General features: G+C 36.6%; 1 protein-coding gene across 1 annotated transcript in view; it reads right to left on the bottom strand.

Annotated features, from left to right (window-relative positions):
• Nucleotides 1-5,944: 5,944 nt before the first annotated feature.
• The window catches only part of ADAM18 (ADAM metallopeptidase domain 18), a 121,708-nt gene continuing 100,320 nt past the window's right edge, over nt 5,945-27,332 (bottom strand). The window contains exons 14-20 of the mRNA XM_006900302.1: nt 25,078-25,173; nt 22,922-23,120; nt 21,220-21,325; nt 18,233-18,422; nt 14,955-15,035; nt 13,913-14,027; nt 5,945-6,105 (exon numbers count right to left, since the gene is read on the bottom strand). Coding sequence (XP_006900364.1) covers nt 5,945-6,105; nt 13,913-14,027; nt 14,955-15,035; nt 18,233-18,422; nt 21,220-21,325; nt 22,922-23,120; nt 25,078-25,173 — 948 coding nt within the window. The remainder of the gene's footprint in view (nt 6,106-13,912; nt 14,028-14,954; nt 15,036-18,232; nt 18,423-21,219; nt 21,326-22,921; nt 23,121-25,077; nt 25,174-27,332) is intronic.

The following is a 27,332-nucleotide window of genomic DNA, read 5'->3' on the forward strand; positions in this document are numbered from 1 at the left end:
CTCAACCCTTCCAAACATGATATCCTTCTCCAAAAACTGGCTCCTCGTGGATACACATCCAAAGTGTGTGAGACAAGGTCACAAAATCATGTCTCCAAGGAATAGCTTGCTTTCATCACCATGGAAAGGTTAGTTGTGGGTAAACAGATATAGTGAAATCAAATCAGAAAAAAAGTCTGTTTACACAATGAATAAATATGTCCACCACAAAGAACTTCTTAACATTCAACTTTTCCAAGAAGTAGCATCTGATGAAAACTGCTAGTATTATAAAAAGATGTCTAAGCTGCACTTAAGGCACTGGCGAACCAAAACTTACTGATGTTTAGTTTATTCTGATTCATGAGGACCCTGCAGAACAGAATTGTTCTGCCTTTACAGGGTTTCTAAGATTGTAAATGTTTGCAGAAGTAGACTAAAACCTCTTTCTTTCCTAGACTTACTTGTGGGTTTGAACAACTGATTTTTTAGCCTACAACCAAATTATGTAAGTACTGTGCCACCAAACCTCTTCAGTATAAAATAAGACTTCAGAAATAAGTGGAGTGTTAATAGACACACATCAAGAAGCTGATGTAGGCTGGAAGCATTTGTTAATACCAACAAAGCTAGAGATAGTTGATATGAAGGGATTCACATTTTTGGTCCCTTGAAAGAAAGGCAATCAAATGGAATCCATAAATTACCAAACAGAATAATATATCACATGCTAATAAAAGTTTGATAAAGATAATTTAGTGAAGAAAAATTACTGAAACAATGAATTTAAGTAAAATTCCAGAAAATCAAGGCAGATTCAAAAGAGAATATAGAACAAGGGATATCATATAACTGATTTCAGGTACACCTTGATGGAAAGCAGAATACCTGAAAAATATTTGCCTGCCCATTAGCAACTACACAAAAATACACAATGTGTACATCACAGCAATTATGGGTAAAATAAAAAAAGTGATAGGAACTGTTAGATTGTTGTTGGTAGGTGCTGCTGAGTTGAGAACAACTCATTGAGACCCTATGAACAGGTGATCTGAACCCTGTTATATCCTGTGTCATCCTCACCCTTCCTGACATACAAGAACCTATTGAGGCAACGATCATGTCAATCCACCTGGTAGAGGGTCTTCATCTCCTTTGTCAACCCTCTACCCTTCCTAACATCATACCCCTTTCCAAGGAATAGCTCCTTCTAGCAACATGCCCAAAGCATGGAGATGAAGCCTTATCATTCTTGCCTCCAAAAAGGACTCTGGCTGCACCCTCTCCAAGACATATTTGTTTGTTCTTTTGGCCATCCATGGGATATTCAGTGCTCTTCTCCAACACCACAGCTCAAAGGCATCAATTCTTCTTCTGTTATCCTTATTCATTTTCCAGCTCTCAGATACATAGCAAGTGATTAGAAAGACTATGGCCTACATCAGATGCACCTTAGTCCTCAAACTAACATCATTACTAGTATCTCGATAATTTGGAGAAGTCCTACCTGCAGGTTTTCCCAGTGCAATGTGTCTCCTTATTTTCTGACTGCTGGTACTAAGGGTGTTAATTGTGGATCCAAGTAAGATGAAGCTGTTGACAATAGGAACTACTGAATACATAATTGTGTACATTGAGAAAAATACAAGTAGTGCAAGAGGCAGTAATTTGAAAAGAACAATAGGATACTGTGTGGTTTTAAATTGTTATTAGGGTGCAACTCTTTCACCTTACTTATTCAAATCACATGGTGAGAAAATAATCCAAGAAGCTGGACTGTGTGAAGAAAAATCGCATAAAGATTAGAGGAAGATTTGTTAACAACCTGCAATACGCAGATGATAAACTTGCTTTTCAAAAATAAAGATGACATGAGGCACTTACTGAAATTACAGTAAGTGGAGACTATGACTTGAATGTGAAGAAAACAAAAAACCTTCACAAGTGTACCAATGATAAATGGAAAGAATAGTATGTCTTTCTACTTGAATAAAAAAATAAAAAATAAAACAACCAATATCCATGAAAGCAGCAAAAGGCTCTTTTAAAATTTCAAAAAGGAAAGACATAATTTTGAATATAAAAGTGTTCCCAACTCAAGCAATGATATTTTCAATCATTTCAGGTACAGGTGAAAATTGAAAATGAAAATGGAAGGAAAAAATATTATACATTTAAATTGCAGTGTTATTGAAGAACAGTGAATATTCCATGAACTATAAACGTCAAAAACAATCAAGCATACAGCTGAATGATGATTAATTTTATAAAAAATAATGAATGGGAATGATTGTATGAAACACAATGTGAATGAAGGATAATGTGAACAATGTCTACAAAGTTGGTAAGCAAATCAATAGAAAATAAATATTTAAAATAAAACCAAATGAAAAAGTAGACATCAATCTTAGAAGAAATACAATCAAGATGTTCTTTAGAAGCAAGAATGTCAAAACTTTATTTTATTTCTTGTTGGACACATTAACAGGAAAGGTTAATTATGAGAAAATAACATCATGTTTGATAAAAAGAGAGACAATGAAAACAAGAGATACTCTCAAGGGGATGGATTAACATATTAACCACAATCCCAGTTCCTGCTGGACTCCAGCTCCCAAAAGTGTGTGGAGACCTTCCCTGCTGTGTAGACACTGCTTTGCCACCCTTCTGCCAGAAGAACCAATATCACAGGTGAGAGGAGAGAAAAAGACAGCGGTGGAAGACCTGAGCCATCAAACCAGAGTTGGATGGGGGCAGAGAGGAGAGGTGCTGGAAGGGTAAGGAGAGGGAATTCAGCTGGATGCTGGAAGTGCAGGGTGAGGATGGGAACACAACACATGAGTCGAAGGAGTGGGACCCCAGGATCAATACCTGATCTGTTACCTGCATAATCTCATCAGCTCTTTTGAGTAAAATGCTTATCTGTCAAATAGATTAGACTAGCAGATATAGCACAGGAAGCTGAGCCTTCATATTGAGAATCACAAAGGAGGAGGAATAGTTGCAAAGGGACCTCAGTGATTGAAACATGGAAAATGAGAAGTATGAATATAAGAAAATAGGAGACGGTTAAGGAAGAAATGGAATGCATAAATATTGAGTAGGCATTGACAAAATGAAATGGATTTGTATGGGACATTTTCAATCAGATAATCAAGTGATCTATTATACTGTAAATGAAAAGGTGAGAAAAAAAAAGGTGTCACATTCATAGTTAAAAAGACCATTTCTAGATCTATCTTGAAATACAATGTTGTGACAGGATAATATCCATACATACACAAGGAAGGCCTCTTAATATCACTATGGTTCAAATTTAAGCACCAAGAGCCAGAGACAAAGAGGAGGAAGTAAATTACTCCTACCAACTGTTAGAAATCTATCAGACATCCAACCAAGATACAGTAATAAAATTGTGTGACTTGAATGCAAAAGTTGGGAACAAGAAAGAAGGATCCATAGTTGGGAAACATGTAGCTGGTGACAGAAATGAGGCTGGAGACAGAATGATAAAATTCTGTGCAAGCAGTGAGCAGTGATTTCTTCATTACAAATACCTTTATAAGAAATGCAAATGATGATTATACACATAGACCTCACCTGATGGCCTACGCAGAAATCAGGTTGATTACATCTGTGGGAAAAATCATTGGAGAAGCTCAATATCAGCTTTGAAAACTGGGGCAAGTGCTGATTGGGGAACAGATCATTAAGTACTGATATGTAAGTTCAAATCAGAGCCACAAGAACCAAAGTTTTCCTTGAGCATATCCCTCCTTAGTTTAAAGACCATCTCAGGAACAGGTTTGGGGCCTTGAATACTAATGAGTGAAGACTTAGATGAACTATGTGAGGAAATCAAGAATATCATTCATGAAGAATGCAAAAGGTCATTACAAAGAAAGAGAATGAAGAAAAGAACAAAATGGATGTCAGAAGGGACTCTGAATATTGCCCTAAAGCACCAAGAAGCCAAAGCAAAGGGAAGAAATCAAGATGTTAAGGACTTGAACAGAATATTTTAAAGGGAAGAATGGGAAGACAGCAAAGTATTATAATGAAATGTGCAAAGAGCTGGGGTTGGAAAATCAAAAGGGATGAACTTAATATTTCTTTTTTAAAAAATTTTTATTTTTTTTAATTTAGTATTTCTTAAGCTGAAGAAACTGAAGCAAATTCAAGCCTCTAGTTGCAATACTTAGGAGGGAAGAATTAAAAGAAGCTGGAAGAAGTACACAGAAGCACTATACCTAGAAGAATTGGCCAACATAGAAACATTTCATGAAACAACATATAATCAAGCGCCTATGATGATGAAGGAGGAAGTTCAAGCTGCTCTGAAGGAATTGGCTAAAATCAAGGCTCTAGGATTTGATACCATACCAATTGACCTATTTCAATACATTGTAGCTACCCTGGACATGCTCACCTGGTATTGTCAAGAAATCTCATGGACAACTACCTGGCCAACTGACTGGAAGATATTTATATTTATTCCCATTCAAAAAAAGTGATCCGACAGTGTGGAAATTATCAGACAATATCATTACTATCAGATGCAAGCAAGATCCTGCTGAAAATTGTTCAAAAATTACTGGAGCTTCACAGGCTGGGTTTAGAAAAGGCTATAGCACCAGGGATATTATACCCAATGTTCAATGGATCTTAGCTGAAAGCAGTGAGTAACAGAGGAATGTCTATCTGAGTTCTGTTGACTTTGCAAAGGCATTTGACTGTGGATCACAACAAACTGTGACCAACTCTGAGAAAAAAGGGAATTCCAGAACATTTAATTGTGCTTGTGCGAAACCTATACTTGGACCATGAGGCAGTCATCAGAACAGAGCAACGAAACACTGCCTGGTTCAAAATTGGGAAGCGTGTATGCCAGGGATGTGTCCTATCTCCACACCTTTTCAATCTATATGCAGAACAGATCATCTAGAAAGCTGGACTCTATGAGGAGAAACGTGGTATCAGGATTGGAGAAAGACTAATTAACAACTTGCATTATACACATGACACAACCTTGCTTACAAAACCTGACGAGGACCTGAAGCTTTTGCTGCAGAAGGTCAAAGACTGCAGCTGCTAAACTTTAAGAAAACAAAGATTCTCATCACTGGACCATTTGGCAGCATCATGATAGATGATGAAGAGATGAAGATTGTTAATAGCTTCAGCTTTCTTGACTCCACAAACAACTCTTAGTATCAGCAAACAGGAAATATAACAATGAATTGCATTGGGGAAATCTGCTGCCAGAGACCTACCCATAGTCCTAAGAGCAACAATGTCAGCCTAGAGACTAAGGTGTGCCTGATCCAGGCCATGGTCTTTGCAATTACTTGCTATGCCTCAGAGAGCTGGATAATGGCTAAGGATGATAGAAGATGAATTAATGCCTTTGAGTTGTGCTGGAGAAGAGCATTGACTATATATCATTGACTACTAAGAGAATAAACAGGTTTATCCTGGAGAGGGTGAAACCAGGCTGTTTCTTAAAGGCAAGGTTTCTGAGGCTCCATTTGACATACTTTGGGCATGTCACCAAGAGGGATTGTCTTTGGAAAGGCACATCATGCTTGGGAGTGTGGAGGGATAGTGCAAGAGAGGAAGACTCTGAAAGAGATGGATTAACTTAGTAACTAGGGTACTGGGAGTATGTGTATTAGAAACAGTGAAATGGGCTTCAGATAGAGCATGGTTCAGAGTTGCTGTACACTATGACTTGAGGTGACTCAACGGCACATAACAACAATAACAACATGGGCCTATTAAGGATCATGAAGCTGTCCAGATTTGGAATGCTTTTGTTATGCATTAGATCACTATGAGTAAGAGCTGACTCATAAGCACTAATGATACACATGGTACAAATATAACAAATATTATAACTGTAAATAGATGAACCTATCTATGATTAGCATAATATGAACTAATGAATTAATTGCACAAATGAGATTTACCTTTCATATATTTCTTCCTTTCTGTCCATGATTTTTGTCATTTCATTCTGCTTGAAGACTATAATGATGAAAGTGATGAAAAAGGGCAGAAAAATGTAGAAACTCAGAATAAACCAGTTCTCATGTGTACTGTTATTCTTTTTAATAATATATATATCTAGAAAAGAAGCAAAAATAAAGCATTATCCTCTGAATTTTTAACTTTAAATTTTATTTTCAAAATATAATGTAATGCAATATACTTAAAGTTTTAATGCATTAAAGAAAAATTAAAAAGACATTTCAGCTTATAATCGAAAGGTACCATGATATCTTTTCACAGGTTTTCTATTTGTTATTGATACAAATATATGGATTTAACTACTATGGTACTTGTTGATGTTATGTGCTGTCAAGAGGCCTGTGACTCATAGCAGCCCTATGTATTAACAATTTGTTCTTTAATTGTTTTGTATGTCAAAAAGACAAAGATTCTCACCACTGGGCCAATTAGTAGCATCAAGACGGATGGTGAAAAGATTGAGATTGTTAACCGCTTTAGTTTGCTTGGCTCCACAGTCTACACTCTTGGCATTAGCAGCCAGGAAATTAAAAGACATATTGAAATGGAAAGGTCTGCTTTTAGGGACCTCTCCAGAGTACTGAAGAGCAATGGTATCACTCTGGAGAATAAGGCATGCCTGATACAGGCCATGGTCTTTGCAATCACTTGCTATGCATCAGAGAACTGGGCAATGACTAGGGAGGATAGAAGGAGAATTGATGCCTTTGAGCTGTGGTGCTGGAGAAGAGTATTGAGTATACCATGGGCTGCTAAAAAATGAACAAGTTTATCCTTGAGAGGGTTAAACCAGGTTGCTCCTTGGAGGCAAGGATTCTGAAGCTTCATTTGACATACTTCGGACATCATGTTGCAAGGAGGGACCAGTCCTTGGACAAGGACATCATGCTAGGGATGGTGGAGGGACAGTGCAGCAGAAGAAGACCCTCTAAGAGATGGATTGATTCAGTGACTTGAGTAATGCCAGTAAGTGAGTCGGAGACAGTGAGATTGAGGACAGAGCAGGGTTTAGGGCTGTTGTCATAGGGTCGTTATGAGTTGCAGCGACTCGACGGCACATAGCAACAAACAACAACAACATATTTAGCTTGTGTTTTAACATAGTGTTTGAAAGAGCAATATGTTGATATGAGTTATGTTAAATAATTTAGAAAATAACATCACAAGAAGCCCCCTTCCTGCTCTTATGCCAAATTAAGTGTTTTCTCTCTTTGGAGGAATATAATTACTAAAAGACATTTCTCAACTGAGTATTTGTAATTTAAGCATATAAAATTTTCTCTTGATTTTTTTTTTATGGTGCTATTTCAGTTTAACTTCACAGTGACCCCTATACTCAAAGAAATGAAACACTCCCTGGTCCTCTGCATCTTTACAGACACTTCAATGCTTGAGCCCACTGTTTCAACTATTGTGTCACTTCATTTTGATGATAGTCTCTTCTTCACTGACTCTACCTCAGCAAGGACTGGTCACTGCTGGTAAAATGACTAATGTATGTAAGATAAATTTTTTCCCAACTTCAGTTGTAAGGGGCTTTCTGGCTAAATTTTTTTCCAACTTATACTTGGACCAGGAGGCAGTCGTCAGAACAGAGCAAGGGAACACTGCATGGTTCAAAATTGGGAAGGGCGTACACCACGGATGCATCCTATCTCCATACCTTTTCAACCTATATGCAGAACAGATTATCCGGGAGGCTGGGCTCTATGAGGAGAAATGTGGGGTCAAGATTGATGGGCGATTTCTCAACAATCTGCGTTATGCGAATGACACAACCCTTCTTGCTGAAACTGAGGAGGACCTGAAGCACCTGCTGTAGAGTGTCAAGGACTGCAGCCTACAATATGGATTGAGGCTCAATATAAAGAAGACAAAGATTCTCACCACTGGACCAATCAGCAGCATCAGGATGGATGGTGAAGAGATTGAAATTGTACACAGCTTTAGTTTGTTGGCTCCATAGCCAACAGTCTTGGCACCAGCAGCCAGGAAATTAAAAGGCACATTGTCATGGGAAAGTCTACTGTTAGGGACCTCTCCAAAGTGCTGAAGAGCAGTGGTGTCTCTCTGGAGACTAAGGTGCGTCTGATACAGGCCATGGTCTTCGCAATCACCTGTTATGCATCAGAGAGTTGGACAATGACCAAGGAGGATAGAAGGAGAATTGATGCCTTTGAGCTGTGATGCTGGAGAAGAGTATTGAGAATACCATGGACTGCTAGGAAAACAAACAGATTTGTCCTGGAGAGGGTTAAACCGGGTGGCTCCTTGGAGGCAAGGATTCTGAGGCTCCGTCTAACTTACTTTGGACATGTTGTGAAGAGAGACCAGTCTTAGAGAGGGACATCATGCTTGGGAGGGTGGACGGACGGCGCAGGAGAGGAAGGCCCTCTATGAGGTGGATTGATTCAGTGACTGGGATAATTGGGATGGGAGTGTCAGAGACAGTGCGATTGGCACAGGACAGAGCGGAGTTTAGGGCTGTTGTACATAGGGTCGCTATGAGTCGCAGGTGACTCGACGGCACATAACAACAACAACAATTTGTTTGTTATTTTGGCAGTCCATAAAGTCAGTATTTTTAAACAGCACCACAATTCACCAATGGCATCTATTACTCTTCAATCTTCCTTATTCATTGTTCAACTTTTACACTAATATGAGACTATTGAAAATACCAGCACTTATATCAGGCACATCTTAGTCTACAAAGTGATATTCTTACTCTGTAGCACATTAAAGAGGTCCTTGACAGCAGATTTGATAATTTGACTTCTTTTTTTTATTTTTTATGGATGCTTCCATGATTGGATTGTGAATCCGAATAAAAGAAAATCTATAGCAGCTTCAAATCAACATTTTCTCCATGTATTATGATATTTCTTAGTCCAATTGTGAAAATTTTTTATTTCACTATGTTGAGGTATACTTCATACTGAAGGTTTTACTCTTTGATCTTCATCAGCAAGTGCTTCGAGTCTTTATCATTTTCTGTAAATAAGGTTGTGTTATCTGCATATCACACGTTGTTAATATATCTTTCCAATCCTGTTGGTTGATAATTTCTCCTTTATATAGGCAAGCTTCTTGGATAATTTTTTAGCAAGGAGGTTGAATAGGTACAATTATAAAGACAGAAATTTGACAAACTTTCCTTATTTTGTACCATGTAATATCCCTTTCTGTTTAAATGACTTCCTCTTCATCTATGCATGAGTACTATAGTAATATATATATATATATATATATACACACACACACACACACACACACACACACACACACACATAGTTGTTGTTGTTATGTGCCATTGAGTGGCCAGTGACTCATAGCTACCCTATGGACAATAGCTCTGAAGCCTCCCCTGTCCTGAGCCAGTCTCACTGACACCAACATGCCTATCTCCATTGCCCTAGTTACTGAGTTACTGTATCAATCTATCTTACCCAGGATCCTCCTCTCCTGTGCTGTACCTCTACTCTGCCTTCTCAAGGATCAGCCCCTCCTGGCCACATGTCCAAAGTATTTGAGATGGAGTTTCAAAATCCTAGCATTCAAGGAAAAACTTGGTTTCACCATCTCCAAGACAGACCAATTTATATTCTTGCTGGTCCATGGTATGTTCAAGACTCTTCTCCAGCACCACAACTCAAAGGCATCAATTCTTCTTCTCTCATCCTTCATATATATATAATGGTAAATGAGTGCATGTGTTTATATATGTGTCTCCTCTCATTGACATTCAATAAACATGTTATATTCTTTATTAATTCCTTATACTGTTAAAGTCAAATTACCTAATTAAGAAAAATGGATAAAATTAGCAATGAATTTCTACTCCTGAACAATCCTCATGTGATTTCATTAGTCTATTCCTCTATCTCTGCTTAATCAACCTCTTGTAAGTCTCCTTTAATCTGACTAGTTTGTCTTTGTTATGCTAATGAGGTAGGGAAAATTCTTGTGATGCCGTTTATAAGGAGTTGCACAGGTAATCCAAAGAACACACCCTTCTACCAGTTCCAACCCACCAGTAACTGTTCAGAAGAAAGATGGATGATTGCTTCTCATGAAATTTACAGTGTAAAAAAAAATCTGCTGTGGGGTCAGTTCCAACTTGATATCAATGAGTTTGAATTATGTTGATATTTTGAAATTTTAGTATAAAATACTGTTTTTTATTTTATCTATAATGAAAAGTGTTTATTATTACCTAAGACTTGGCAACAAAATATTGCGGCTATTATTTATACATTAATAAATTTTTATTATATTAATATTTTCATTGATATCTCATTAACTGCTCATATTGAAATTGTATTGAAATTTGATGGATGCTATATGTTGTTGACAAATTCAAGCTTTGAGTTGGAATACTAAGAGATGCTATAGGCAAAATTTTGAATGATCCAGGCAGCATTACACAGAGAATACACAGGAATACACAGAGTTACTGTACTTAAAAGGATTGATTGATATTAAAGTATTTCAGGAAGTACCATATAAATGAGAGCCCAACAGTCATGAAAGAAGTTCAAGCTGCACTGAAGGCATTGGCAAAAAATAAGCCCCCAAGAACTGATGGAATACCAATTGACATGTTTCAACTAACAGATGCACCCCTGGATGTGCTGCTTTCCAGTTTATTCCAAAATATTTGGAGAATAACTGTCTGGTCAATTGATTGACCATATTTTTCCATATTTTCCATATTTTTTTTCATATTCCCAAGAAAGGTGATTCAGTATAATATGAAAATTATAGAAAAATATTATTAATGACACATACAAGTGAAATATTTCTGACGGTCATCCACAGACAGAACAGTATATTAACAGGCAGCCACCAGAAGTTCAGGCTGGGCTTTAGAAACGGTCATGGCACCAGGGATATCATTGCTCATGTCAAATGGATTCTAGGGGAAAGTAGAGCATACGAAAAGAATGTCTATTTGTGTTTTATTGACTATACAAAGGCATTTGACTGTAAATCTTAAGAAGCTATAGTTAACATTGAGAAGAATGGAAATTTCAGAACACTTAATTATGTTGATATGAAGTCCATATCTAGACTAAGAAGCTGTTGTGTGAACAGAGCAAAGCAACAGTGCATTATTTACACTCAGGAAAGGTGTGCATCAGGGTTGTATCCTTTCTCCTACCTTTTTAATCAGTATACTGAGAAAAACATATGAGAAGCTTCATTTTATGAGGAAGAATAAGGCACTAGGATCAGAGAAGGACTTAACAACTTGTGTTATGTATATGAAACAACATTCCTTGGGAATATGAGAAGAACTTGAAGCATCAGGAAAACAAAAATACCCACCATTCGGCTAGTAGAGAACAGCATGATAGATGGTGAAAAGATTGAAATTGCCAATTATTTAAAATTGTATCCATAATCAACATCCTTCATACCAGCAGTCAGGAAATCAATGAATGTATTGCATTGGGAAAGTCTGCTGCCTGGGACCTCTCCAAAGTACAGAGGAAAAGTGATGCTAAATCAAGACTCAGCTATGCCTGATTCATATGCTTCGTCTTTTCAATCATTTGCTATACATCTAAATTTTGGCAATGAATAAGGACAACAGAAGAAGAATCTATGCCTTTGAGTTGTGTATCCCATGGACTGCCAAAAGAACAGTCTTGGAAAAAGCGCAGAATGTTCCTTTGAGGTGAGGATGGCAAAGTTTCATATCACCTATTTTGGGCGTGTTGCTAGGAGAAGCTCTTCCTTGGAAAGGGACACCATGCTTTGAAAGGTGAAGGGCCACAGAAAGAGAGGAAGAACCTCAATAAGATGGTTGTACCATGGCGGGATTGTATACCAATGACGGAGTTTTTCTTTTGCTTTTTAAAGAGAAAAGCGAACTGGGGAGGGGGGCACAGGGAGAAAAGTGCAACAATGGATGAATGGAAATCCAAAATCTCTGTAAATGTTCATTAAAATTAATAAAATATTTTAAAAAAATAAAGATGGTTGTAGCAATTGGCTAAAGTGTGTCAGAGATGATGAGGATGGCACAGAACAGAATAGGTTTCAGATCTGTTATCCATGGAGTTGATATAAATCATACTCAATTTAATTCAACAGCTCCCAACAACAGCAATATGCCCATATCCATAAAACTAACAACCAAAATAATGATTACATCAATGACAATATCGTTTTCTCTTGCTCCTTCTGATTCTGCTATCTTGCCACTTCCCCACACAGTGTTATTATTTTTTGTTCTGTCATAAATTATTTTCCATTTTCTAGACTTTATTTGACTACACTAGCTGAATCTGAGTGATAAATAGACTCACAAGTTGTATGTCTTGTGAAAAAAGGTTTACTTCACCTTTCACTCTGCTTCATTTGCGGCAATTATTTATAATGCTCATTGGCAACTAAAGCAAAATTCAACAGTAAATTGCTGAGACTGTGAGGAATTTAATTTTACTTGGATCTACAATCCATGCTTTCATCAGTCAAGACATAAAAAAATTGGCTGTGTTAAGGAAAACCTGCTATCAAGGATCTCTTTAAAGTGCTAAAGAGCGAGAATGTTAGTTTTAAGACTAAAGTGTGCCTTACTCAAGTCATAATATTTTACATTGCTTTTTATGGGAAAGTTGAACAGTGAAATAGGAACACAGAAAGAAGTACTTTTACCTTCGAACTGTGGTATTGGTGAAGACTATTGACTATCCCATGGACTGTTAAAAGAACAAGCAAATCTGTCTTGGAGAAAGTGCAACCAGGGTGTCCCACGGAGGAAGGTATTATGAAATGTTGTCCCAAAAACTTTGAGCATGTTGTGAGGAGTGACCATTCTTGAAAAAATATACCATATTAGGAAACTCAGAGGATCAGTAGCTCTGATCAGTAAGATGGAGTGACATACTGACTTCAACAATGAGCTTGAGCGTAGTGGAGATTTTGAGTACGGCATAGGCTAGGACATGGTTTAAATATGTTGTTCCTGGATTACTATGTATTGTAGTCAACTTGATGGCACTTAACATATTATAACATGACAGGATGCAACATAGCAACAAAATATACCATACTACACTTGTTTGGTTTTAATCTATTAATTGCTATTTCTGGTGGGTTGTTTCCAGGTTTTGGCCAGGATTAGTCTATATTGTTTTAGGGGAACAAATGGAAAATATAAGCATGTATTTTATCACTTTAAAAAACTGATTAACTACTAATTTAAAATAAGTACATACTAATATTTTGCCATGTATGTTTTATTAACTTCAGTCAGAATAGTTTATATACCACTTTAGATTTTTAAAAATTTACAAAATTTAAAATACAGTATAAATGTTGTATTCTTTTTTTCTATATTTTAATCTGTCTGAATTTTTTGAAATTCTTGAAAATCTAATTTATTTAACCTATTAGTAAAATCTTAGTGAGAAAAATCACATTTCAAATATTATATAACATTATTTACATAAATCCACTAGTAAATACAGCTCTTTGGTTCAGCAGTATATTTTTAATATTTCTTTCATATAAAACAATATTTTCTCTTTCCCCCTAAAGAAATTTATTGAAATTCCACTTTTTATTAGAATGCTTATTGAAAAAACATTGATCCTAACTCAGTGATCACGTATTAAAGGCAAAGTAAATTTTCAAGGGACTAATTTCCTCATCACTTTGGAGGAGCTAGTATGTCACTGGCCTGGTGTGATAGTGCTGTCAGGGATCCTTAAAATGATTTTCCATTCCATGAACATTCAGGCAGTTCTTTTTTGGTGGAAGCTGTACTACAGGCGTGGCCACGTTTAAAAACCTGTACTCCTCCAAATATTAATTTCTCGTCCTTTGCTTAAAACTTTTCTCGTTAAGAAACAACATTTTCTTTTGTTTTCAAAGTTATCTTTTTACTTACCAGATTTCTGAGCATTCCCATCATCAATACTGCCCCCTGGTGAACCAATATGAAATACACAATCTGGAGGTTTATAGCCAGGAAAGCAGTGGCAATTACCAAGATTATTACATACCTGAAACAGGGGGGGAAACATAGTAACTATTATTGGCGTAAAATTTTATCCTAACATTTGTATGAAATGGGAGCTCTGGTAGCTCACTCCGTAGGGAGCTGCACGTCATAACTGGCAGTTCCACTCGACCAGTGGCTTGGTGATAGAAAGATGCGCCTCTGAAACCCTAATTTTGGCCATCACTCTTGTGTCAGTCAGACTCATTGTCAGTGAATTTGAGACTAGTTTTGTGTAAAGTATAAATGCATAAATTATACAGTATAAAATCACTGGCTTGGGTTTTTGTGGGGTTTTTTTACATTTTTAAATCTATATAAAATAGGAAGTTGTTGTTGTTAGGTGTCATAGAGTTAAGAAGAACTCAGAGACCCTATAAACAAAAGATCTGAACCCTGCTCTATCCTGCGCCATCCCCACACTTCCCAACACACAAAATCTCTTTGCATGGGTGAGCATTAACATGGGTAAGTATATTAGTTTTCTCCTGGACACAGAGGTCCTAAACGCCTTCTGAGGTCCCAACTCTTCTCACTATTTCTTAGTTGTTGGAATTGACCAAGCAGACTTCCGAGTTGTAAAACAACCCAGTGGTAGATGGAATTTGCTCCAGGACTTTTTTTTTCTCCAGGACTTAAGAACAGTAAATGACATAGCTGACAATATGCCTGAAGTAACTGTGGTATTGTTGTTGTGTGCTGTCAAGTTCCCTGCCACTCATAGTGACCCTGCTACAGCAGCTCTGAAGCCTGCCCTGTCCTGATCCAGTCTCACTGATTCTAAAACACCTACTCACATTGCCTCACTTACTGTATCAATGCATCTCCTCCTGGGTCTTCCTCTCCTGAGCTGTGCCACCACCCTTCCAAGCATAATTAATAGTGATAAATAATTTTTTAATATATATATTAATATGTAAAAGTTACTTACCCCATTCCCTTTGCATTTTATATTTGGATTGCAGTCATATTCAATTAAACTGACTTCTTGGCAGGTTTTATTTAAACAATACTAAAATTTAAAAAAGTATATTTTTCACAATTATTTAAGAAAAGTGTGACAGAATGGTAAATACCTTAATTAACTATTACAAACCAGAGATAGAAGTCTTGTAAAAGAGCAAAGGCCACATGGGGATTGCCGTGTCTGACCTTCATCAATGTCACAAAGGGAACTGTCCCCCTCAACAGCATCAGGAAAAAAACCCCAATTCACATGAGGTCCGACATGCCCCTCACACTCCCATACCTTTTTATTCTCATCCCAACACCAAACTTACTGTTTTACTGGGCTCAAAATCCAATGTGAGAGCTCACAGACTACACTATTGGGGAAGTTAAAAGATAGTTCAGGTGGCTAACATATATGAAGAAATGCTCAAATCGCTAGCAATGAGAGATGCAAGTCAGAATCATGGTGGGGTGCCGTCTCACCCAATGGCAGTGGCAAAGTTTAGTAGGGCAGCAAGCAGCAGATGTTGGAGAGGATATGGAGAGGTGGGAGCTATTTTGCACTGTTGGTGGGATTGTGGGATGGTGCAGCCACCCTGGAAGACAGTTTGGCATTTCCTCAAAAGGTTGAATGTGGAAACTCTGTATGACTCATCTATTCCACTTCTAGGAGTGTATACCAGGAAGGTTGAAATTGAGACACAGGCAGAGATTTGTACACCAATGTTCATGACAGCATTGTTCACCATCACAGGAATATGGGGACAGCCCAAATGTCCAACCACAACCAAATGGATTGAGAAATTGTGGTGCATTAACACAATAGAATATTATGCTGCATACAAGAGTGATGATTTTTAAAAATACTATGTAACTTGGGAGAGGCTGGATAGTATTATTCTGAGTAAACTAACACAGTCTCATAAGGACCACTTTTGTAAAAATAGAAGGATAACTATTAAAACAGGTATGGGAACTCAAGGGAGGGTGGCTGGTATGAGGGGTGAGGGTGGGTAGGGATGAAACCAACAGGTTGCACAGTTTGGTGTATGGAGAGAGGAGGTCAGGGAAATGGAAAGGATTTGAACAAAAAAAGGGTAATGATGGGCAAGGTCCTGTGGTGATTGATTTTATGAAACATAATACATGAGAATTATATGAAAAACAGTGTGAATGAATAGTGTGAAACACAATGTATACAGAACTTTATAAGCAAGCAATTTTTTTAAAAGTAAAGAAAAAATATTAAAAAATTCTAACAAAAATGTAACTTTCACTCTAAAAAAATAAGATTATAATCCAAATTAATAACATATTGCAGTGAAGAAAGCTCCTTAATGTGTACACAGACATCTCTGTCTCAAGCCTTGTGCCTTCAGGTAAGTGGTTCCCAAGTTCTCACTTCTGCCCATATTGGATTTCACCCCATCCCAAAGGTCTCACTCATCTCACATCAAGTCTCCAGTTTGGTCTTAGGTGTTTGCTGCCATAGGTGTAGCTGAAGTAGGAAACGTGTCTTGCATTGTCTTGCTTTCTCTTCACTGGCCCTAAAATATCTGTCTCTCACTCTGGCTTGCTCAGTCAATAATGAGACTAGCCTTTGTAAAATGTTAAGATTCACCAATTCCCTTGTAGAATGTTGAGACTGGCCAACATGCCCTATTTGCATATTCTCACCTATCCACATAGCATCCTCTTTCCTGAAAACAAGAATTACATCAGCATAAAACAGTTAACCTTTTGGCTAGGGAAGACTCTTTTGAATAACAAACCTTAGACACCCAGAGTCCACTCCCTGGCTCTTCTAGCCACTAACATTCACATATGAAAAATCAACTTTCTCTTTATAATATATAATATCTATACTCTTGAAAGTGTGTAATCAGAAAATTCATTCCTCATGTTTTACTCTACCTGTGTTTGCTGAAACTGAGGAGGATCTGAAGTGCTTGCTGCACAAGGTCAAGGACTACAGCCTTCAACACGGATGGAGGCTCAATATCAGGAACACAAAGATTTTCACCACTGGGCCAATTGGCAGCATCAGGATGGATGGTGAAGACTGAGATTGTCAACAGCTTTGGTTTGCTTGGCTCCATAGTCAATACTCTTGGCACCAGCAGCCAAGAAATTAAAAAGACATATTGCAATTGGAGAGCAATGGTGTCTCTCTGAAGCCTAAGGTGCATGCATCTGATACAGGCCATGGTCTTTGAAATCACTTGCTATGCATCAGAGAGCTGGACAATGACTAGAGAGGATAGAAGCAGAATTGATGCCTTTGAACTGTGGTGTTAGAGAAGAGTATTGAATATACCATGGACTGCTAAGAAAATGAACAGGTTCAACCTGGAGAAGGTTACACCAGGTTGCTCCTTTCAAGCAAGGATTCTGAAGCTTCCTCTGACTACTTTGGACATGTTGCAAGGAACCAGTCCTTGGAGAAGGATGTCATGCTTGGGAGGGTGGAGGGATAATGCAGGAGAGGAAGACTATGAGTAGATTGATTCAGTGACTAGGGTTATGGGGTAAGTGTGTCGGAGACAATGAGATTGGCACAGGACAGAGCAGGATTCAGAGCTGTTGTACATAGGGACTCTATGAGTCACAGGTGACTCGACAACTCATAACAAGTTCAAGCTGAAGCTAAGGAAAATAAAATCAAGTACACTAGAACCAAAATTTGACCTTGAGTCTATCCCACCTGAATTTAAAACTATCTCAGCAACAGATTTGAGGCATTGAACACTAATTTATGACTGTAGATATATATTTTATGTATAAATATAAATATTAGTTGTATATGTAGAGAGAGAGATATAGATAGAGATATACACTACAGTTTCTTGGCTCAGACAATTTGGTTTTCACATATTATGCCTGTTCTATGTTTTATATCATGTGGCCTAAGTAAGATGTTGGTAGATCATTAATGTTCATCCTGGGAATGTTAATATATTACATGACCATTGTCTCTTAGAGCACTTTATTCTGTGTATTAGTGTATCTTTCAGAATTTGAAAGGGTCCACAGGTCCAGTCAAACTACTTTTGCTTCTGTGCTGCTGCAATTTTTCTAACCCTTCAACCCAGTTTTAAAAGTATCTTTTAATACCTGAAATTTAGTTTCTTTTTCTCACTATATGTAAAATATTTAAGTAGCAGAGATATCTATGATTCTAGTAGTCAACACAGAATATAATATCTTATCACTATTATGACCTAACACAGTTAAGTACAAAATAGCATGTTTTATTACCATTTGTGGACCACATGCAGTGCCATCAGCTACATAGGCATAGTCCCTTCCATCAGAGCTCACTGAAGACCCAATCACTGTGGACATGCATACATGACCTTGGACATATGAATAAACTGTAGTTGGATTATCATTTTTATTAGCATTCTCATGTGACCAAATACAAGCTAATTTTCCACAAAGAACATCCCTAGAAAGGAAAAACAGATTTCTTACCATTGTTTTAATGTCTCCTTATTTCAAGTGAGTCTCACTTAGATAATAATCTAAGTATTGTTTAAATTAAATTAAATTGTTTAAATAAAAAAAAACACCTTGCCATGGGAAAGTCTGCTGTTAGGGACCTCTCTAAAGTACTCAAAAGCAACAGTGTCTCTCTGGAGACTAAGGTCTGTCTGATACAGGCCATGGTTTTTGCAATCACTTGTTATGCCTCAGAGAGTTGAACAATGAATAGGGAGGATAGGAGAATTGACGCTTTCGAGCTGTGGTGCTGGGGAAGAGTACTGAATGTACCATGGACTTCCAAGAAAACAAACAGATTCATCCTAGAGAGGGTTAAACCAGGCTACTCCTTGGAGGCAAGGATACTGGGGCTTCATCTGACATACTTTGGACATTTTGTAAGGAGAGACAGGTCCTCGGAGAGAGACATCAGGCTTGGTAGGGTAGAGGGACAGCGCAGGAGGGCAAGACCCTCTATGAGGTGGATTGATTCAGTGACTGGGGTAATCGTGATGGGTGTGTCAGAGGCAATGCGATTGGCACAGGATAGAGCAGGGGTTAGGTCTGTTGTACATAGGGTTGCTATGAGTCGCAAATGACTCGACGACACATAACAACAACAACAACAACATTGTTTAATCAATGTTAATGTTTTAGAAAGTGAAATCCAATAAAAATACTGTAGCAAACAATCAAATGCAATTCAAATAATTAGCATTTATAAGTATTATAAGGGATACACTGAATTAGATGTACACGATTATGTTCCTTTCCTAAAATTCCATTTTTCTCTAACTTCCAGCTATTTTAGAGAACTTACTGCACTTTAGCATATTCTCGGGGAGAATTCCTCACCTGCCCATATTTTGACATAACTTAGCCAGTATGATTATTAATTATTGTGCATTTACAAAGAGTAGCTATTTGAATTTTCCATTTTTTTATTATTTAAGCCCTTTCTAATTATTCTGGTGGTCCTTGTCATGATCTCTTCTCAGTATATTTCTGTGCTATTCCAACTGGTTATTTTGATCCTACTCTCATGCTCAATTGCTGTTGAATAGAAACTGACTCATAGTTGGCTGTCCAATGAATTTTCAAATATTATAAATCACATGCGAGGTTGTTTATTCTTTCTATCTTGGAGCAGCTGGTGGATTTGAACCTTCACTTTTGGGTTGACACAGAGACACTCCCTACCCATTAGGTCACTAGAGCTCAATATTCTTATCTTAGGATTTCTCTACTAAACTTTTATAGTCAATACTTGTACATCTTCCCACTCCCCCAAATTTAGAAACTCTTAGATCCCTCTGTAGGACAATTAAAAATACACTATATCTATATAGATATAAATTACTTAGTCAGCTAAAATGTAAGCTTACAAATTTCTAGACTGCTGTTGTCATATGTCACTGAATTGAGTCCAACTCATCACAACCCTGTGAACAACAGATCTAAACCCTGTCCTGTCCCGTGCTATCCATATCATCTCTGACTTGCTGGAATCCATTTTCAAAGTCAAATAAATCTATCCCCTGTATGGTCTTCCTGCCTTTTGTTGAAACCTCCACTTTTTCAAGCATTATATCCCTTTCCAAGGAATAGCTCCTCCTAACAATTTTCCAAACTAGTTGAAGGAAAATAATACTTGTCACAACTTACTTTTGAAAAACATCAAATAGATCAAACCCCATCCTCAATGAAAAATATTGTTCTTAGTTATTGTCTTAAAAATTTATCCTTAGAAAATTTTATCCATTAGTCAAGAAATTTATCTTAAGCCTAATATCCAGAGTTTAACTTAGTGGCTTACCACCCATCTATCAGTTTGTCCTGGCAAATATATTACTATGAAACAAGATGCTATGATACTAGCATTGATAATACCAATGATTGCACATTGTGGTTGGGTTTCTGTGGTGCTTTCTAAGGTTGACTAGTGAAAAAGTCCTGGAGTCTAATTCTAAAAATCAGAGAACAAAACCTTTATGAATCACAACAAAATATTGTTTGATTAATTTGTTTTGGCTAAATCATCATGAGGGATCAATCACTCAGGAAAAACAATAGTGGGTAAACAGAGGACTAGTAAGGGTAAGAGATATCTCTGATGTGACTGGTGCAATTGTAACAATGACTATTCAAACATGGTGGTTAATTGTGAGCATGATACAAGACTCAGCAGCATCTTAGTCTGTTTTATATAAGAGCACCATGAATAATTCAATTTCATGGGGCAGCTAACAACAAGCTAGCAGGTGACTTGACAGCACATAACAACTACAACAACAAAGATAGAGGAAGAGCCTGTGTTTCCCCACCGCCCTCCCCACACACCAGTTTGTATCCACTGCTTGGATTTTGGTAGCCTAACACAAAGAGTTGCAGTTTGAATCCACCAGCTGCTCCTGGGGAGAAAGATAGGCAATTTCTTTCTGGTAATTTACAGTGTCTGAATACCTGCTGGAGAGTCAGTCAGCTATGAGTCACCTCTGACTTAATGGCACATGACAATAACAATGGCATAACTCACTGTTCACCTTTGGCGCTAAGCACAATGTTCTCATTGCTGTTATTAAAAAGATATCAGGGAAAATTAAGGAAAAGAAAATTCTCAATTGATACACAAGAGGAAATGCTATTTGAGAATATTAGCCTGCTACACTTAGAAGTAACACTATTTAGTGTCTCTTGACAAGAAACATAGTTTTTATTCAATAAAATAACAGTACATTTTTGAAATGAACATATTTACATACTTCTGTTCACAAGGTAACGATCTTAAATCCTTAGAACTACAATTCCCAGATCCATCATGCAAAGGATTAACTTCTTCAAAGCAGGCAAATGGAGCTGCTTTAGCGCCTTAGAATGAAAATATGGCAGTAAATAATCATTCTGGATGCAAATGGAAATGCTATACTTAAAAGGGTAATAAAAGTTTTATTACAGAATCAAAATAATGGTGATCTTGAACTGAGTATCATGATTGTATTTTCATGTGTACCTCTGTGAATACAAATAGAAAGAGAAAAATAACCAAAGGCAGAATAAAATAAGATCACAGTGCATTATTGATTTTGACATTGTAAAGGTTGCAGATTCCAGTAAGTTATTATTAAAATCAACTTGCTGTCACACTCAGAGAACTTGTCCAAGGTATATCTGATTTGACCTTGTGACTTGTTCTTGCTCTCCTTGATAAAAGATTCAAGGTATATCACCTAAACAGCCCATTTTAAAAAAATATTATAGTGTCTTCATCTTCTAATGTTGTGTCATCAATGTTTTAAGTGGAGAACCATCTGTCAATTTGAGTACCAGAATATATTTAGGAAGCTCTATGCAGACATATTGGTCATTTTGGGGGGAGAAGAATTTCACTAAATGTAGGAACAGGTACCTAGAAATGAAATGTAGTGTTGTAGTACAAATTAATTTTTTTAAAAAAGAAAAAAATAAAAAGCCTAAAAATATACAATATTAAAAAGATATTATGGGGAAAAATACAATGTTCGCATTGGAGCATAGGTGATAAGAAAGTTATTACTAGGGGCTTAAAGAGAATAATTAAGGCTTAAAAATGGTGAAACTATCATCTCAATAATTGAAAGGGAGATAAGGACCCTAATAAACTTGTTGGTGTGGGCAAAGAAAAAAGGGAATTGATTATGTTTTAAATGCTTTTGACTATATTTGATGACGTCATTAAAATTATATAATGAAATTGGAATATAAAAAGAAATCAAGTAAAACTTAAAACTATGTTAGAATTAAGTAAAATTTCAAAATATGTTACTCCAAACTCCATATAAATTATTACTGTTAATCATCTATTTTTGGCCTAATAGTTAAATACCAGAAACATACACGTTTTTATTTCCTAACTACTAACTTCTTTTTTTTTCTTTTTTTTTCGTCAATAAGCCTTTTTTTAAAAAAAGAAATAATTTTAATGAGCATTTACAGAGATTTTGGATTTCCATTCATTCATTGCTGCACTTCCCCCCCAGCCCTCCCCCCCTCCTCTGTTCGCTCCTCTCTTTCAAAAGCAAAAGAAACACTCCTTCCCTGGTATACAATCCCCCCGCACTCCTCCCACCGCCCCAAGTACATTCCACTATGCAACCTTAATTGTGGACTCTTATGAAAACCATAATACCCTATCATACATTGCTTTTAAATTATTCACTCCCTCATCTGTTTCAGTGCAAAACTACTACCTCCTAAGAGTGTTAATTATGAATCCAGTTAAATACTTGACAAAAAATATATTATAAATATAAAACATAATTTTATCATGGATATCACCAATGTCCCTACCAAAACCAATATCCTTTTACACTATTTTTTTTTGCTAACGTTAAGGTTCATGTACTTCCATTTATAGAGCTGTGTAGTAGGTACTGTAATCTATAGTTTTAAATCTTATATAAAATATGCATGTATAAAGAACAATACCTTTCCCAAATGCTTCAACACACTGAGTATCAGTGGTTTGGCACCTTCCATTATAACAATATGCAGTTCCCAGTTTGCACATATGGCCATTCAGTGCGTAAGTGTCAGGCACACAATTACTAGAAGTCCCATTGCAATATTCTGTAAAATCACATTCTTCATCAACACTCTTTCTACATGGAGTACCTGCTACTGCTAACTAGAAGGAAAAGAGACAATGAGCTGTAGTAATTACCATTCTTAAAAATTACTTCCTGATTATTCATAACTCAAGGAACCACAAGGCTGGTATTTCTGTGAAGAAGAAAAAAAAATAAAAAACAAGCAAACAAAATAACCCTATCAGGTAAGGTATTCTAGTATTATGGAGAATATATGTTTCCGTACAGAAAATGATTCCTTACAAGTTTTCAACTATCCAACCACTTTGTATTCTATACTGAGAAACCATTTCACATGTTCAGCATGTAAACTGGGGACTTGTGATGAGTCAACATGAAGAACAGTAGCTCTGAACCTTGCCCTATTCTGTGCCAGCGTCACCTGACCACATTGCCATAGTCACTGTGTCAGTCCATGTCATCTGGGATCTTCCTCTCTTTCACTGACCTTTTATACTTCCAAGAATGATGTCTTTTTCCAAGGACCGGTCATGCCTGGTAACAAATATCCCCAAAGCATGTGAGATGGAGCTTCAAAATCCTTGCCTCTAAGGAGCAACCTGGTTTCATCTTCTCCAGAATAGGCCTGTTTGTTCTCTTGACTGCCCATGATATGTTCACTATTCTTCTCCAGCACTACAACTCAAAGTCATCAATTCTTCTTCTGTCATCTTTAGTTATTGTCCAGATAGATCTCAGATGCATAACAAGCAATTGAGATCATGAATGGATCAGGTGTACTTTAGGTGCACATGGTTGCTCTTTAGAATTCTGGAATGGTCCTTGACAGAAGATTTTCCTAAACCAACTTGTCTTTTAATTTCTGCCTGCTGGTGCCAAGATTGTTGATTGTGGATTCAGGCAAGATGAAATTGTTAACAACCTCAATCTTTTTCTCCATCTATCATGATACCGCAAATTGGCCCAAAGATGAGAACTTTTGTTTTCTTAATGTTGAGATACAGTCTATATTGAATGATGTGTTCCACATATAGATTGAAAAGGTATGGAGAAAGGATACACTCCTGATGAACTCCTTTCTTGATTTTGAACCATGGAGTGCTCCCTTCCTCTGTTCATACAACAGCTTCCTGTTCTAGGTTTAGGTTTCCCATGAACACAATTAAGTGTTCTGGGATTGCCATTCTTTTCCATGTTAGCCACAACTTGTGGTAATCCACACAGTAAAATGCTTTGCATAGTTGATAAAACATCCTTCTGGTACTCACTGCTTTTTGTCAAGATCCATCTGATATCAGCAATGCTATCCCTAATGCCCCAAACTCTTCTAAACACTGCTTGTATTTCTGACAGTTCTTTATCCGTGTTCCATTCTAGTCATTTTTGGGAAATATATGCTTATTCTCTTTTACTTTGATAATTTAATGTGGTGTCACTTTTATGGTTTCAGCATTATAAAATAATCACTATCAGAGCTGTCTTTCTTATATTTACTTCATATGTGTGTGTTTCTATATTTTGTACTTTTTGAAAATTAATACATTTTTAACATTCTACTTAATTTTTTACATGTTTCTACATTATCAGGGATGATAGAAGGAGAATTGATGTCTTTGAGCTGTGGTACTGGAGAAGAGTATTGAATAATATCATGGACTGCTAGGAGAACAAACAAGTTTGTCCTGGAGAGGGTGAAACCAGGCTATTCTTTGGAAGCAAGGATTCTGAAGATCTGTCTGACATAAGCTGGGCATGTTGCAAGGAGGACCAGTCCTTGGAGAGGGACATCATGCTTGGAAATGTGGAGAGACAGCACAAGAGATGAAGACCCTGGAAGAGATGGATTGACTCAGTGACTGGGATACTGAGGGTAGGTGTGTCAGAGACAGTTAAGGTTGACTCAGGACAGAGCAGGGTTCAGAGCTGTTGTACATATGACACTTAACAACATTATTTTTATCAGTTCAGCACTAATTCAAGAAATAAAAAGTTTTAACATCAGATCAATTTCTTTTTATCACTAAAGAACCTTACCTCACATTCTGATGTACAGCATGCTCCAGACCCACATTGTACTGAGCCTTTTAACTTACAGATAGAATAATCACAGCACTTTTCAAATTGACATTCCTGTAATATTACAGAAAATATTTTAATTCCATTTAAGCACTTATAAACTCTTGCTTTTAAATCACAACTTTGATTTAACAACCTCTTTTACTCACCTTTTTAAGTAAACAATGTAATTTTATTCAGTTGCATCATTGCTAGAATAAGGGAGCTAATTGTATAGCCTCTGGGGAATTAGGCTACTAATCCAAAGGTGGCAACTCCCTGGCAGTTCAAATCCACCAGTCACTCTGAGAAAGAAAACCAGTCTCTTCTTTGTAAGTTACAGCCTTGGAAAATGCAATGGCGGGTCCACCATAAGTAGGTTCCAGCTCAATAGCATAAGTGAATGAGTGACTGCTGGACTATTCAGAGGTACATATTATTATAAGAAGCAAAGAAATAACATAAAATAACAGTCAATTAACAATATATATTAACTAATGTATATTAGTTGTATATTAATAGATATTAGTTAATATGAACTAATATTCATTAATATGTTAACTAACATATATTAGGTATATATTATATATTTATATATTAGTTAATATTAACTAATATTCATTAATATGTTAACTAACATATATTAGTTATATATTTATATATTAGTTAATATTAACTAGTATCTTGTTGTTGTCATTGCTGTGTGCTGTCAAGTCATAGGTGACTCACAGCGACCCTATGAACAAAAGATCTGAACAACCTGCAAAATATATAAAACACAAATTAACAAAGTTGAAAAAGGAGATAGATAACACTACTATAGTACTTGGAGACTTCAATACACACCTTTCAAGAAAAGATAGAACTACCAAGAAGAATCTCAATAAAGATACTCAAGAATTAAACCGCACAATTAACCAACTCGATCTCATAGATATTTATAGGTTAATGCACCCTAAAAAAGCACAATATACCTTCTTTTCCAATGTGCATGGAACGTTCTCCAGAATAGACCACGTTCTAGGTCACAAGGCAAGCATCAACAAATTCAAGAACATAGTAATTATACAAAGTATCTTCTCAGATCACAACACCACAAAATTAGAAATTAATAAAAAGAGAATAAAGGGGGAAAATCATACATTTGAAAGCTGAACAACAACTTGCTTGAACACGACTGGGTGCAAGAAGAAATAAAAAATGAAGTTAAAAAGTTTCTTGAGGGAGTTCTGGTGGCCTAGTGGCAAGAAGCTGCACTGCAATCCCAAAGATATGTGGTTCAAATCCACCAGATGCTTTGCCAGAGAAGGAGGGGCCATCTCCTCCTGTACCAATCAGATCCAATTTGACAGTACACACATAGAGAAAATAAAAAAAAATTTTTAAAAAGTTTCTTGAAACAAATGACAATGAAGACACTACTTTAGAAAACCTCTGGGAAACAGCCAAAGCAGTAATAAGAGGTCAATTTATATCAATAAGCAAACACATCAAAAGGCAGGAAAAATTGACGATTGACTCTCTAACACAACATCTACAACAAATTGAAAAAGAACAACAAGAAAATCCAACACCCTCTAAAAACCCTGAAATTATAAAAATTAGAGCAGAGATAAATGAAATAGAAAATCTAAAAACAAAAAGCTATCAACAAAAGTAGGAGTTGGTTCTTTGAAAAGGTCAATAAAATAGCCAAACCATTAGCAAAACTCAGAAAAGAAAAAAGGAGAAGACAAAAATAATCCAAATAAGGGATGAATCAGGTAACATCACAACAGACCCAAATAAAATGAAAAAGTTAACATTTGAATATTATGAAAAATTATACTCAAATGTGAAAACCTAGAGGAAATGGACAAATACTTAGAAACACACAATCTACCTAAACTGACACAAACCTAAACTGAACATCTCAACAGACCCATTACAAAAGAAGAAATTGAAAAGGTAATACAACAACTTCCAACCAAAAAAAGTCCTGGACCAGATGGATTTACTAGCTAATTTTATCAAACATTCAGAGAAAAACTGTCACCAATTCTATATAAACTATTTCAGAAAATAGAAAAAGATAGAATTCTCCCAGACTCATTCTATGAAGCAAACATATCCTTGATACCAAAGCCAGGAAAGGACACCACCCAAATAGAAAACTATAGGCCAATATATCTTATCAACATAGATGCAAAAATGCTGAATAAAATATTGGCCAATAGAATGCAATGATACATCAA

This window comes from Elephantulus edwardii, unplaced genomic scaffold (genome assembly GCF_000299155.1).
Source record: "Elephantulus edwardii isolate Elephantulus edwardi_28Jun2011 unplaced genomic scaffold, EleEdw1.0 scaffold00279, whole genome shotgun sequence".
In the NCBI taxonomy this organism is placed as follows: Eukaryota; Metazoa; Chordata; class Mammalia; order Macroscelidea; family Macroscelididae; genus Elephantulus; species Elephantulus edwardii.